The 13,891-nt window shown below is 43.5% G+C and overlaps 1 protein-coding gene across 2 annotated transcripts in view; it reads right to left on the reverse strand.

The window, feature by feature from the left end:
• Positions 1-1,009: 1,009 nt before the first annotated feature.
• The window catches only part of cpxm2 (carboxypeptidase X (M14 family), member 2), a 50,101-nt gene continuing 37,219 nt past the window's right edge, over positions 1,010-13,891 (reverse strand). For both annotated transcript variants that reach the window (XM_084079242.1, XM_084079241.1), the window contains exons 9-14: positions 13,386-13,582; positions 11,346-11,525; positions 8,571-8,868; positions 7,736-7,875; positions 4,195-4,294; positions 1,010-1,581 (exon numbers count right to left, since the gene is read on the reverse strand). In XM_084079242.1, the coding sequence (XP_083935368.1) occupies positions 1,313-1,581; positions 4,195-4,294; positions 7,736-7,875; positions 8,571-8,868; positions 11,346-11,525; positions 13,386-13,582 (1,184 nt within the window). In that variant the 3' untranslated portion in view covers positions 1,010-1,312. The remainder of the gene's footprint in view (positions 1,582-4,194; positions 4,295-7,735; positions 7,876-8,570; positions 8,869-11,345; positions 11,526-13,385; positions 13,583-13,891) is intronic.

The following is a 13,891-nucleotide window of genomic DNA, read 5'->3' on the forward strand; positions in this document are numbered from 1 at the left end:
AGGCAGGGATATAATTCTGTTTATGCAGCACTTCATTTTGTAAAGAGAGTCTTGGCTGTCAGTTAAAGAAGTCCATTCAGACAAACATTATAGTTTATTAAATAATTTTCAAAAAGTAATGTGTTGTATAAAAACCACAAATCAGAGACAAAATGTCACTGAGTCAATAAGTAACAATATAAAGGACTGCTTGTAAGGATGAAGCTTTTACTGTATAAGTTCTGCTGGTAAAAAAGGTTTTGTAACGCCTTGTAAGGGTTATTATATAAAGGTCATTCCTCTTCTGGTTACCAAATAACGTTTTTGAGAGGAACTTTTACTTGGATATTCAAAGAGTTCAGTTCAAAGAGTATGGTATAGTATCTGAATTCAGTGGACGGGCCCAGGGTGTACTTGAATATGAGATCAATGGAATGAATCAATGGACACATTATTAATACATTTTGTATACTGTATGGTCCTTGAGTGAAACAAAGTCAGACAGCAAATGAGAAGAAAACCAGGTACTTACACAGAGCTTATGCCATGGCAAAACCAAACCAAAAAACAAGCATTACATTTTTAACCACATGAACCCTAGACCTAGAGTCCCTGTTCTGGGTATGTCATAACAGGTGAACATTCGCCGAAAATAGCGAATCTACAAGCTTACAAGCTTGTAGATCAGCTACTTTCGGCAAAGAGATTTGGGGTTTAGAGGGAAAAAAAAGGAGTGGGCCTAGAACAGACCCAATGGGGGGACCCCAGTCAACAAAGCATACAGGGTTTAAGTCAGGGGTCTTCAACGTTTTCAGGCCAAGGACCCCCTAGCTGAGAGAGAGATGAAGCAGGGACCTCCTCTATATTGTATAAAATTGTGTTGCAGATTAAACTCTTTTTTTGTTTTACTTGGTCTGATCTTTTTTCCCTCTACACCAAACTCTACACCAAAAATAGCCGATCTACAAGCTCACAACGCCTCGCAGCGCGAGGCGTTGTGAGCTTGTAGATCGGCTATTTTTGGCTAAAGTTCTCCTCAGAATAAGGATGCCAGGGTTCAAGTGCTTAATTAAAAAAAACACAAAGGTTTGGCGGACCCCCTATAGTAGCTCTGAGGACCCCCTAGGGGTCCCGGACCCCCTGTTGAAGACCTCTGGTTTAAGTGGTTTTTAAGCAGCAGCCAATCTCAACGCGTTGCCTGCCCGTAAACAGCAACTCCATCAACAGTCTGTATGAATCGGCTCCAATCCCAGGCTATATGAGTCTTGATCACAGCCCAATATGGTGAGAGCAGAGAATCCTCGTCTACCTCCTGCTCCCTCCCACGAGGTCCCTATGTCCCCGCGCGTCGTCTTTGTCTGGGCCCGCCGGTTTGGTGCTGAGGCTGCTGCCTCCCGGAGAACCTGAGAGGCTGCTTGTTGAATCTCTCCATGATCTCCTTGATACGCGATAGGTTCGTCCGACTGATGGCGAAGTCGCACCGTGTGGCCCCCATCTCGTAGCCTACATCACACTTCCTAATGGAAGAGCTGTAGCCATCTGCCCTGGCCGTGACTCGGTACTCTCCGGGGTTTAGCAGGCGCCAGTAGTCACCATCAGCCGCTGAGACAGACACACACACACACACACGCACACCCGAACACACGCACACCCGAACACACGCACACGCACACACACACACACACACACACACACACACACACACACACACACACACACACACACACACACACACACACACACACACACACACACACACACACACACACACACACACACACACAGTATCAGAGCAAGTGCATGAGAAAGAGACCGGGGGTGTGTGCCTGCGTGTGTGTGTGTGTGTGTATGAGTTGATTTATTCGTTGTTTATAGGTGACTAAGCCTACATGTACTGTATGCGCTAATAATCACATAGGCTTGAAGTGTATTATTTAGTCGGACTGTTCCCCTGGGTTTTTTTCAGCCTCTAGTACAAACTGAAGTCATGGTAAAAAGGAAACATGGTTCTACTCTACAGTATTTCCTGCAAAGAAGTATCGAGTGAGAGATAATCAGATGACAAAACAAACACACAATATGATCTACAAATAACCCAGAGCTATAGCCTAGTCTTGTACATACAAAGGTTTACCTTCTAAACGTACACAAAAGGTTGCACCTAGAGGCCTATTTGAGTTCTATATTTCACAGAAGTTTTTTATTTTAAAGATAGCTCTGCATCGTGTCATTGGGTTGACGTGGCTTATCTCTGCCCAGCATGGTACGTGGGCGTTGGTGTGAGCGAACTTGTGAACTGTGATCCATCGATTCAGTCATAAAAATGACAGCTTTACCTCCTCCCGATCATCGGTTCACCCAGTGCCCACACCGCGCCTCAGTACAACCGCTGAGCCCAATGAAATATGATGGCAAGTCATGTCATGTCAGTGCCGTTGATGTACGGCTGGCCCCTGACGGCGACACGTGCACATCTGCATTTGCATCAGTCGCTTTCCGGTGCAGCAGAAGGGCAAAGCTAATTGGTTGCTGTAAACGAGCCAATATAAAATGCTAATGAGTTGTAATTCCAGGAGCAGAGTCTGGGTAAACATCCTTCACATATTGATGTGCATCTCACCGCACTCCCTCGCCGTCTCCTCTTTGCTCCGCGACTGCTGATGATTCATTTGGAGTGAGGGACCAGTCATATCTTTTTATGTGCGGCTGGGGTCGTTTCTGGAGGTACGAAGGTACACAGTCATGCTGTGTGGGTACCATCCCACACAAAGCCAAGACCCCGTTTTATTGTAGGGAGGTAGTTGGAAAGAGTTCTAAGAGTTTTAAGTTCTAAAAGTTCAACATGTTTTCTTGATGGCCGAAGGGGGGGCTATAATGATCTCCCCGAGGAAACGGTGGTTCGCGCAAAGTTCCAGGAATATTATTGGCTGGAAGTCCTGCTGGCCATTCGATTTCACGCTCTAAGTACAAAACCATTTTGACGTTGAAGGCAGCATTTATTTATTTTTCATGAATTGGCAAAGACAACCTCGAGGCTGCACCTTTTGATGGCAAAATTCAGTGTGCGAGTGAGACCTCAGAGGGTTTGCCCGTAAAGTCAGTGTGATACCAACAACTTCTAAGTGTTGTTAAGTGTTCTATGCTGTTCCTTACAGTATCCTAGGAATGCTCTGAATGTATATAGTAGAGTTTGATTTGTAAAAGAAAACTAACAAAAAACTGGGGTGGCGGGGTCACATTTCCTTGTATTGACCTTGTATTTGAACTGTACTTTCTTGTGCAAACTTTTAAATAAAGTATTCAATCAATGTTATATACTTTTTCATACCAAAATTGCTGATCTGCAAGCTAACTGCTATTTTCAAAATTGTAATTAAAAGATGCTAACAAATACCAAATATTGACAAATTTGACCAAAATAGGGACACCAGGTTAATGGTTAACAAGCTTTAAAAAAATATATATATATATATTATTGTTAAATTGTGATGATCAAACATAAATTCCAAACATTGGATAGTCTACATTTCCCAAAAAGAAATGCACATGTTTAATTCAGTCTGACGTTGTAGGGTGATTAAAACTGAACGAGCAATGTATTTGCATCAACTGTTAAGTGTTGTTAAGTGCTCTATGCTGCTCCTTCCTGTATCCTAGGGGCTCGGAATGCTCTGTTGGTTGCTTGAAAGTGACTCATCCAGAGGAAATAAGCTCAAATGAAGAGTCGTGGGAATCACTTACGCCCCGGGGTACTGTAGCTCCCGCTGCTTTCATTGCAAAAATATAAGCTTACTCACATACCTTTTCACGAACACAAGACAAATAACATCCGCATTCTGCAAACTGGACACTGTTTTTTTTGCTGTGAACACATTAATTGTGTTTGTTTTGCTGTTCTTTGCATGAATTAAATAAATAAATTCTTATGGTGTGGCGCCTAAGGGGGGAGCCATCTAGACGTATGTCCCCCGTATGTACAGTATGTCCTTCAGATTTCTGTAAATCCATCCTTCCATGTTTGTCCACAGTTAATCACGCAAACCACTACACAGACTAGCGCCAAATTTCTTTTTTTTAAACTGTCATCCTTCATCAATGTCATCAATATGATGTCAGAGATTCACTGGGTAGTCATTAAGCCGTGAACCTGGCTGAAGTTATAACAGGTTCAGGTTTAATAACGGTGTATAGCTAATATGTGATGAAGTGAAGTACCTGTGCGTATATCATGGTTGATTCCCTCAACAGAGATGATGGCATTGGGAACAGCACGCCCCTGCAGGTCCCTCACAACGCCTTTGATCCCACGGTGCGCCTGCACATGAAAAGCGTTATGCCTCTTAGTTATCAACAAGCTCTTTAACATAACTTCTGCTCAGTGGAGATGCATAAGAGCGTACAGTATGGTATGTTATGGTAAATGTAGAAAATGTGGGAGATTTCACACATTTCCCGATCTGCTTGGAAATGAAGGAAAATCAATATGCTACGATCTCAAGATAAATGGTCAAATGGTGTTTACACTTTTTGTCAACAAGCGAAGTGGCTAACTTTCAGGTCTCTCTTGTTCTGAATCATGTTTAAAACTAGAAAAAGTGCTCCTCGGAGCACAGGTCTCCGCCAGGTCAGGTACGTTATTCTGGCCTCCTGGTGGCGCTATAATAGGCCAGTGTGAAAAGGGTGTCATTTATTCTTAGGTCTTTCACGGCAATCAGACACTGCATTCATGATTTGAGGCATTTTGTTCCAAAAATGTGTTTTGCTAAATTAGACCTGCTGGTGGCGCTATAACAGGCCAATGTGAAAAGGGTGGCATTTCTTCCTCGGCCTAGTGGGAATGTGCGTGTGAAATTTCACGGAAATCGCAAGCTGCGTGCATAGTTTGAGGCTTTTTGGTCAAAACGGACCGATCCTGCAAACTTTGGAAGCCAACCATAGGCAATGAGGATGGAATATGGGAAATCGGACAGATCCGTGTTGATCACATGACTATAGAGATACTGTGTACTGATTTGCATGACGTTTGGATAAAATCTGTAGGAGTAATGTAAAAATGCACAAATCAACCTCCTGGTGGCGCTATAACAGGCTCATGTGAAAACATTGGGGCAGAGGTTCTGAATTGGCATCCAGGGAGTGTGTGTGCACAGTTTCGGAGCGAACGGGCCAACGGTGCCGGAGATTAGCTGGTAACACACAGACAGGAGGGACACACACACACACGGACGGACGGACGGACGGACGGAGGGTAAAACATACTCTCTCGCCATGCCTTCGGCCTGGCGGAGACAATTAAGTCAATGTGATGGGAGGTGCATGGTGCTGATACTGTATGTCAGGAGTGCAAAGTGTTCCTATTCACCCATTTGCCAGAGAAGCTAAAAGCTAAAATACACAGGCAAGACATCCTTGCACATTTTAACCACATTGGGCAGGAGTAATGTGGATTCCCTAGACAAATGACAAACAGAAAGTACAAAAATCATGGCACTGCAAGTTTAATATTGGACATGATAGTGATGTCACCTTTTCTCTACATTATTTTGAGAAGAGAAGAGAAGCGAAAACAGAGGTGGGCGGGGCCAGTAGAAACTAAAGTAGTAAAGTGTTGATTGACACTTGAGCTGGAATCACCAGCAGCATGCTGTCAAAGCAGAGGAAAAACAAACAAAACTAGAAAAAGTGCTCCTCGGAGCACAGGTCTCCGCCAGGTCAGGTAGGTTATTGTGGCCTCCTGGTGGCGCTATAATAGGCCAATGTGAAAAGGGTGGCATTTCTTCTTAGGCCTTTCAATGGGATGACACTGCACTCATGATTTGAGGCATTTTGTTCCAAAAATGTGTTTTGCTAAATTAGACCTGCTGGTGGCGATATAAAGGCCAATGTGAATGTGAAAAGGGGGGCATTTCTTCCTCGGCCTAGTGGGAATCTGCATGCAAACTTTCACGGAAATTGCACACTGCATTCATGTTTTGAGGCATTTTGTTTAAAACTGACCAATCCTGCAAACTTTGGAAGCCACTGTAAGCCAAATAGGATGGAATATGAAATATCGGACAGATCCATCAGAATCACATGACTATGGAGATGCAGTGTACCAATTTGCGTGTTTTTTGGACATAATCTGAAGGAATAATCTCCAAAAATGTATTTTACATAAATCGGCCTCCTGGTGGCGCTGTGAAAAGCAGATGTGAAAAATGCAGTCCAATGTTTTTCCTTGGCCTCTAGGGAGTGTGCGTGCAAAGTTTCACGCAGATCGGTGCAGTTATAGTTAAAAATGCAAATCGGCCAGTTATAGCGCTACCATGAGGCTGATTTGAAAATGTTCAAGTGGCATTTCTTCCTCGGCCTAGTGGGAATGTGCGTGTGCAATTTTATGGAAATGGCAAGCTGCATTCATGATTGGAGGCAGTTTGTTCAAAACGGACCAATCCTGCAAACTTTGGAAGCCAACCTTAGCCAATGAGGATGCAATATGGGAAATCAGACAGATCCGGGTTGATCACATGACTATAGAGATACTGTGTACCGATTTGCATGACGTTTGGTTAAAAGCTGTAGGTGTAATGAGAAAAAATGGGTTTTGCACAAATCGGCCTCCTGGTGGCGCTATAACAGGCCCATGTGAAAAATGTGTGGCAGAGGTTCTGAATTGGCATCCAGGGAGTGGGTGTGCACAGTTTCGCAGCGACCGGGCCAACGGTGCCGGAGATTAGCTGTTAACACACAGACAGGACACACACACACACACACACACGGACGGACGGACGGACGGAGGGTAAAACATACTCTCTCGCCATGCCTTTCGGCCTGGCGGAGACAACAACGCAGGGAGGAATCTGGTCATGTTGGGCCTGGGGGAGCACTTGTCTTGTTTCGCTCAACGTCCTGTGTGCAATTTTGAAACGGTAACATCCGGACACTGACAGCGTGTTCGCCGATGTGCGAGGCTATCGGCTGCTCGGCACGGGCATGCACTCACTCGTCCTAGCTGCCCACTCGGGCGTGCCTCACAAGCTTCGTGGCCTCGATGTTGGCGCACATGCCTTGTCTTCAAGTGTAGAAAGGCATGCATTTATTCAGTTGAGAGTGAAACAAAGTGAGCGCCCCATCCCTTCCGGCCCATCCAATCTAGCACTAACCGCCTCAGAGCATTCTGTCAGTGTCATTATTTTCCGCATTTCTCAGCAGACCAGTATCTTTTACTTTGACATATATATGATGTGTATGCAAAGTATGATGAAGACTTGTGATTTATCTGTACATTTCAGCAGAACATCATCCCTCATCCAGCAAACACTGAGTGAGCTGCCTTGTTTGATATCATATAAGTCAAAGGCACTTTACCTACTGCCATTAACTTCAGGGATTTACTCCCAAATGTCAAGAAAGACATTAGTTTACAATAAATCATCATTGTGAGGCTTCAAGGAAAGATGCTTGAGCACTCCACAGATAAGAATATCATCAGTGTAAGAAGTTGGAGTGCTGTGAATACAGCATTTTTGCACAAAACAAGACTCCATGGCAGGTCAAAAAGTGAAGTCACACTTCCTAAATATAGTTCCAAAGTGACACACGACACAAAGTGTGTGTGTGTGTGTGTGTGTGTGTGTGTGTGTGTGTGTGTGTGTGTGTGTGTGTGTGTGTGTGTGTGTGTGTGTGTGTGTGTGTGTGTGTGTGTGTGTGTGTGTGTGTGTGTGTGTGTGTGTGTGTGTGTGTGTGTGTGTGTGTGTGTGTGTGTGTCGTGTACCTGCTCCATGAACACAAGCAGTGATTCACGATTGTTTTCCCACTCCTCCGGAAGTTCACTCTCATGAGGGAATTTGTCACAGCCCACGTACATCGACAACTCAAAACAGTTGGTGTGCAAGTAGCTGAAATCATTTATACCTGCCGAGAAAAAGACAATGACCAAGTTCAGATATAGTAGATATAATGAGTTAATAGGTAAGATTAAATTAGTTAAGAGTTAGAAGATATAGACCTATATTTAACCACTTTAATCATATATACTTGAGCGGTTCCCCCAGGGCCCTATAATTTGTCCGCTCCTTTTTTCCCTCTATACCAAATGTCTTTGCCGAAAATAGCTGAGCTTGCAAGCCGAGCTCAAGCCAAGCCGAGTCATAACAATGCAACATGTTGATTGGCTAGTTTTGCCAAATGTTCGCCCCAGAATAGGGACACTAGGGTTCATGTGGTTCAAGCAATAACTCACAAGATGCCATGGTATGGTATATTGTCATTGTATCACAAGGGGCTAATGATGCCCCATATTAGGTGTGATATATTATGACATTACTGTATACCAATGCTTGCTTGTAGTGAGTTATTGCTTCTATACAATGGTTACCAAATAGGGCAACATTTCCCAATTAAAACTGGTTTTAATAAGGAAGTTTACATTTAGAATTTCCTAGCTATTTGTCATACGCAGAACTATACGTGGTTAAGAAAAAAATCCCTGCCTCTGTTTTATTTTATTTTCAAACAAAACTGAACCCTGCTGAGAAATGCTTGTTAATTAACACCATGTTAGCTGGAAGCGAGCCAGAAACCCAGGGCGGCGGAAAACGGACACTAACTGCCTGCCGCCGTGTGCCAGGACGCCCCGTTGATGGTGCCGTCCTCCTTGGCGAAGTCCTCGGTGTGGCAGACGCGTCGGCTGGCGTCGGTCATCAGCCGGTGGGTGGAGGCGTACGAGAAGGCCAGCCAGCGGAAGACGTGGTCGTCTGGCGTGGGGGTCTGCTCCCGGGTCACCCCCTGCGAGCGCGTGCGGTCATAGGGGAAGGTCACCACCAGCTCGCCTCCCTGGAGGTTGCCCCCCAGCACGAAGGGTATCTTCTCCATCCATGCCACCAGCGCTCGCGTCTCCATGGCAACCTAAAGGCGGTGGTGGAAAAAGTACTCACAATTTTCACTTAGGTAAAAGTATCAACACTGCAATGTAGAAGTACTCTGTTACAGGTAAAAGACTAGAATTCAAATTTTACTTGAGTAAAAGCACAAAAGTATTGGTATCAAAATGCACTTAGAGTACCAAAAGTAAAAGTACTAAAATGTTATAACAGATCTACAAGCTCACAACGTGTCACATCGCGACGCGTTCCTCAAAATTGTACTTAAGTGCAGTACGTGTGTAAATGTACTTAGTTACTTTCCACCACTGCCTATAGGGGTGTGTGTGTGTGTGTGTGTGTGTGTGTGTGTGTGTGTGTGTGTGTGTGTGTGTGTGTGTGTGTGTGTGTGTGTGTGTGTGTGTGTGTGTGTGTGTGTGTGTGTGTGTGTGTGTGTGTGTGTGTGTGTGTGTGTGTGTGTGTGTGTGTGTGTGTGCGCACGCGCGCGCGTTTGGGGGGGGGGGGGGGATTCATTTGTGAAATCGTGTGAGTACCAAGACTGGTTTAATTAACTCTGGGACATTGAAAACAATTTGTTGCTGTCGGGCAGAAACCTTGTATCTCCATATTTCACATTTTTATGTTCCCAATTAACATGACTGTGGTTTCATAAACTAATGCCCTACTTCATCATACTATATACGGTCTCACACAAAAGTAGCCGATCTTCAAGCTCATAACGCATCAACTTGTAGCTATTTTCAACATTTTCGAACATGTTTGAAAGTGAAAGTGTTTTAACTGCCTGTGTATTGAACTATTGATATATTGAACCAATGAAAAAGTATTAACATGAGCCTATATGACTAAAGAATAACTACATTGGAACACAGGTTATTTTGTTCATTTCTTGAAAAGTAAAGTTTTTTGTACATACAAGGTTTCGCACTCGACAGTGACAAATTCCAATTTCCTTGCATTGTGATCTCAAGGGGAGGCAGGGGTGGGTGGGAGTCAGTGCAGTGACATATAATATTATGGTATCAAACAAGGCAATGCAGCCATAATTTAACAGCACAGTTTAAAAATAAAAAAGGCCTCAAAAGTTAAAGACCCCCCATGAAGGAAAAATCCCTGCTGTTTAATCTAAAAAGAGAACAAATAATCTCCAGCAGTTGGCAAGCCCTGCATCGAACCAACAGCTCATATTTGCATTTATATGCAAGCTATAATTAGAGAACAGGAGGGATATTGCCCCGCTCTCTGTGTGCGCTCACATTGTTTACCAGCTGTACTATCTCTAAAGCCCTGGCTGGCAAGAAGAATGAGGACGTTTTTTTCACAGCTTCCTGAGCACAGATGAGCATCCCAGAGCTTTTCATGTCCCCGCAGCTGCAGCAGCAGCAGCAGCAGCTATTCCTGAGGCTGGCGCGTGACTCGCTGGTGCTCTCGGCGAACGTCAAAAACACCCGCGAGGCAGAGTCTTTTTATAGGCCTCCGGGCTTGAATTAGTTCACAGCCGCTTCGTCGAAAATACCCCCATCTCTCCAGAAATAGATCTCGCTTGAATGACTCAACAACGCGCGGCTGCTTTGTCCTTCCCTTCAGAGAGGCGTCACTGTCTGATCTGTTTTGTTGCGTTTATAAAAAGGATGATTGTCAATTAAAACATGAGCGCTTATCAATTACCACACCTGTGTCTTTGCACGGTGACGGAAATGGCATTCACTTTTTACTTTATTGCCGTGGTTTATTGTCATTTTTGTACAATCGTATTCTTTATGGCTCTGCCCGAGACAGCCCTGGCCATTATGTTTTTGGATTGTCTGTCCATCTTTATGGTCCGTCCGTCCGTATGTCCCATTGAACGCAATGTCTCGGGAACACTGAGAGGGAATTTGATTATATGCCTCACAAACGTCCTTTTGGACTCGAGGATGAAGTGATTAGAATTTGGTGGTTAACGCAACGGTCAAGGTCACTGCGACCACCCAACATGAACATGAAATTCCTGCAAAGTCTTCACTACATATTTCAACTATATATTTTTTATATATCAGTAGTGACTGATATAGCAACATACGTTTTTCGTAAGTCGTCCTTGGACCTCAGGAAGACTAGCTGACGTTAAGGCGTCAGCTAATGAGGATCCATTGTTTTAAATAAACAAATAACTATATGAGTCTGGACAGACATGAATGAAAACTGAAGTGGTTGCAACTTTCATGTGTGTTGATTAGAGACATATAAAGCTGTAATCTTTTAATTTGAGCAATGTGCTCTGGCCTAGCATTGAGATTGTGTATTCAAGGTTGTAATTCTGGTTTGGCCCTTTTTATTTGCTGGCCCTGTCGTGTGGATACACGTCTGGTACAGATGATCAATTTGTCTAGCTGTCATCAAAGCAAAATGTGAAATTACAAACCACAGCTTGACGGGCTATCAACATCTTACAGTGATGTGAACAACTAGCTTTAATAAAAAGTTTAAAAAATAAAAACTTGTACACAGCATGTGACTGACCGTGGCGTTCTTGTTCTGGTACCACTCGGGGATGGGCACGTGGTGGTTCCGCATCTTGCGCGGTATCCACTTCTTGGCCTCAGCCTCCCACAGTAGGGAGTTGAGGTCTGGGAAGTTGTGGTGGATATCCATTCCATCCTGGCTCCATCGCCCCAGAGACCAACCGCTGAGCTCCGAACCCTGAGGGGAGGAGGGGGGACCACAGCAGCAGCATGCAGACACATGTTGACAACAACAACATCCAAGAGGGATGGGGAAATGAGAAGCAACTGTGCCACATGTGTACACAGTACACTGTAAAAATCCTTAGTGTATGTGGCAGTGGTTCTCAAACTTGTGTCAGGGACCACCCAAAATTATATGTATTTGGCCGCGGACCCCCCAATCTCAAAAATATTGTTCCAAGGACCCCCAGAAGCAAAGATTTGAGTTAAAAATATTCGCTTAAAAATATATATATATAATATATATAGATTTGCACACATTTTCAAGCTCATAGAGAGAGAGCTTGTACGTATATGCTGTTTTTTTAATAGCTTAAGTATAAAATAATAGTTAAAGTGGTTAAAATGATTGTGACGCTATATTAACTGCTTCTGCTGGGGACCCCCTCGTACCCCGTGGTACCCTCCCCAAGGACCCCTTGGTGTCCCCCATTTTAAGAACCAATGGTGTATGTTATGGGTCCTTTTGCAGCATTGCAGACCTCTCCATGCCCCACGTTCACCACCGAAATGGGGAAAAGGCTCATTTAGATTTGGAGGAGCAGTAAACTGGAACTCGCTACCCTCGACGATAAAGAGCACCAGCAGCAGCCGTCTCCTTTTTTAAGAAGAAGGTCAAAGCATGCGATGTTGCAGAATAGTATGGACACTTATATTTATAATGAGATCCTTTTTTATTTATGCTGTAAGTAGTGTAGCTCTTTTATTTAGTGTTGTACTGCCTGTATTTGTTATGCATTGTTGTCTCAGACCAAGGACCACAATGGAAATAAGTCTCACAACTTTGTTGTGTTTATATCCTTGACGTTTCTCCGATAAACATGTAACATGTGTATTTCTTTAATGACGTCTAATATAATCAAATCAAGTCAAATCATTTGGCTACATTCGTACCCCCTCTGAGTAACAGATGGATGAATTTACTGTTTACACACACCAGGCCTTAAAATGACCGTGGCTGTCTTTCAATGTGCAGACATGCTTTTCATCTGGGTTGCTCATTCTTCATTACTGCACTGAGCCTTTTTCATCACACAGTGATGAGGTTAATTTAGTTAATTTATGCATCCAAGCCTACGTGCGTCTCAGTGATATTTTATATCGGTTCACGTCCAGATAGTTTTCAGCACGATTCCATTAAAATGTGTGCAAATGAATGCACTGATTGTATGGCAGCATTCTTTAGTTTTATATATGCGTGCGTGAGTGTATAAACATTGCCGAACATAAGCTCTGTGGCAAATAAAGGTAACACTTACACTTGTTCAGTAAGATAATCTTCACAAATGAACACCACTTTCAAGATGTTTGAAGCATAAATGCGTCTGCAAAATGCAAAAGTAAAAAGCTAATATTGGGCTTTAAACTAACTACAGGCTGCATGACCTCAACATCATCACCACTAATGCTCCCATGTTTGATGTGATGACATTTAATGTCCCCGACAAGTAGCCTCATTTAGCCACTTGTTAGCAATTGCCGTTTTTGAGAAATTGAAAACTTCAAAATTCACGAGTGGGGTTTTCACTGACATATTTTATGTCCTAGAACAAAACGTGAACATTTCTGAAACTCATGTAAACCCCAGACCTTATGTCAGGCATCTAACAAAAAAAAACTGACCTTGACTTTATATTGTATTATTTAACACACAGTATATCTTCAATAGAATCCATTTTCATGCAGACACCTGCCATATACAGTAAATATAGCTACCTATAAATTCAGTGAGTAACAGTGAGGACCGAGGGGTGTGTTTGCCCCAAGTAGGTCAGTGCATGATGCAGTGTGGTCTGTAAGGGTCTCTCAGACCTACCACTTCAAAGGCTTTCTCGTACCCATCGGGGTTGACGGACGGTACCAGGTGGATCCTGGTCTCCTCCACCAGGTGGCGTACCCGCGGGTTTCCGGACAGATACTCCAGGCACATGAACTGCATCAGCAGCAGCAGCAGCTCCCGGCCCAGGACCTCATTACCATGGGAACCCGCTGTGTAGCGAAACTCTGGCTCGCCTTGTTTCATGTATGGGGATGAAGAGAGATTAGGGAATGAAGGAGAAAGATTAAGTGTGCAACTGAACCCACTCCAGTAAAAATTGAGAGTGTTACAAGGATCCCTGGCTAATAAGACACATACTGTATGCCTTAATACATTATAATTACCATCTATAACTAACGTGTAAAATTACTAAATATTTTAGTTATTTTAGAAATAGTTCATCCTTTACTTAAAGGGGGACAACGCCCATCACAAGTTGATGATGTCATTTGTCCATGTGTTCCAGCCCTATGGAATGTTTACAATATTTAATTTTTTTTTTT

Source organism: Gymnoscopelus microlampas, assembly GCF_963454915.1.
Source record: "Gymnoscopelus microlampas genome assembly, chromosome: 14".
Classification (NCBI taxonomy): Eukaryota; Metazoa; Chordata; class Actinopteri; order Myctophiformes; family Myctophidae; genus Gymnoscopelus; species Gymnoscopelus microlampas.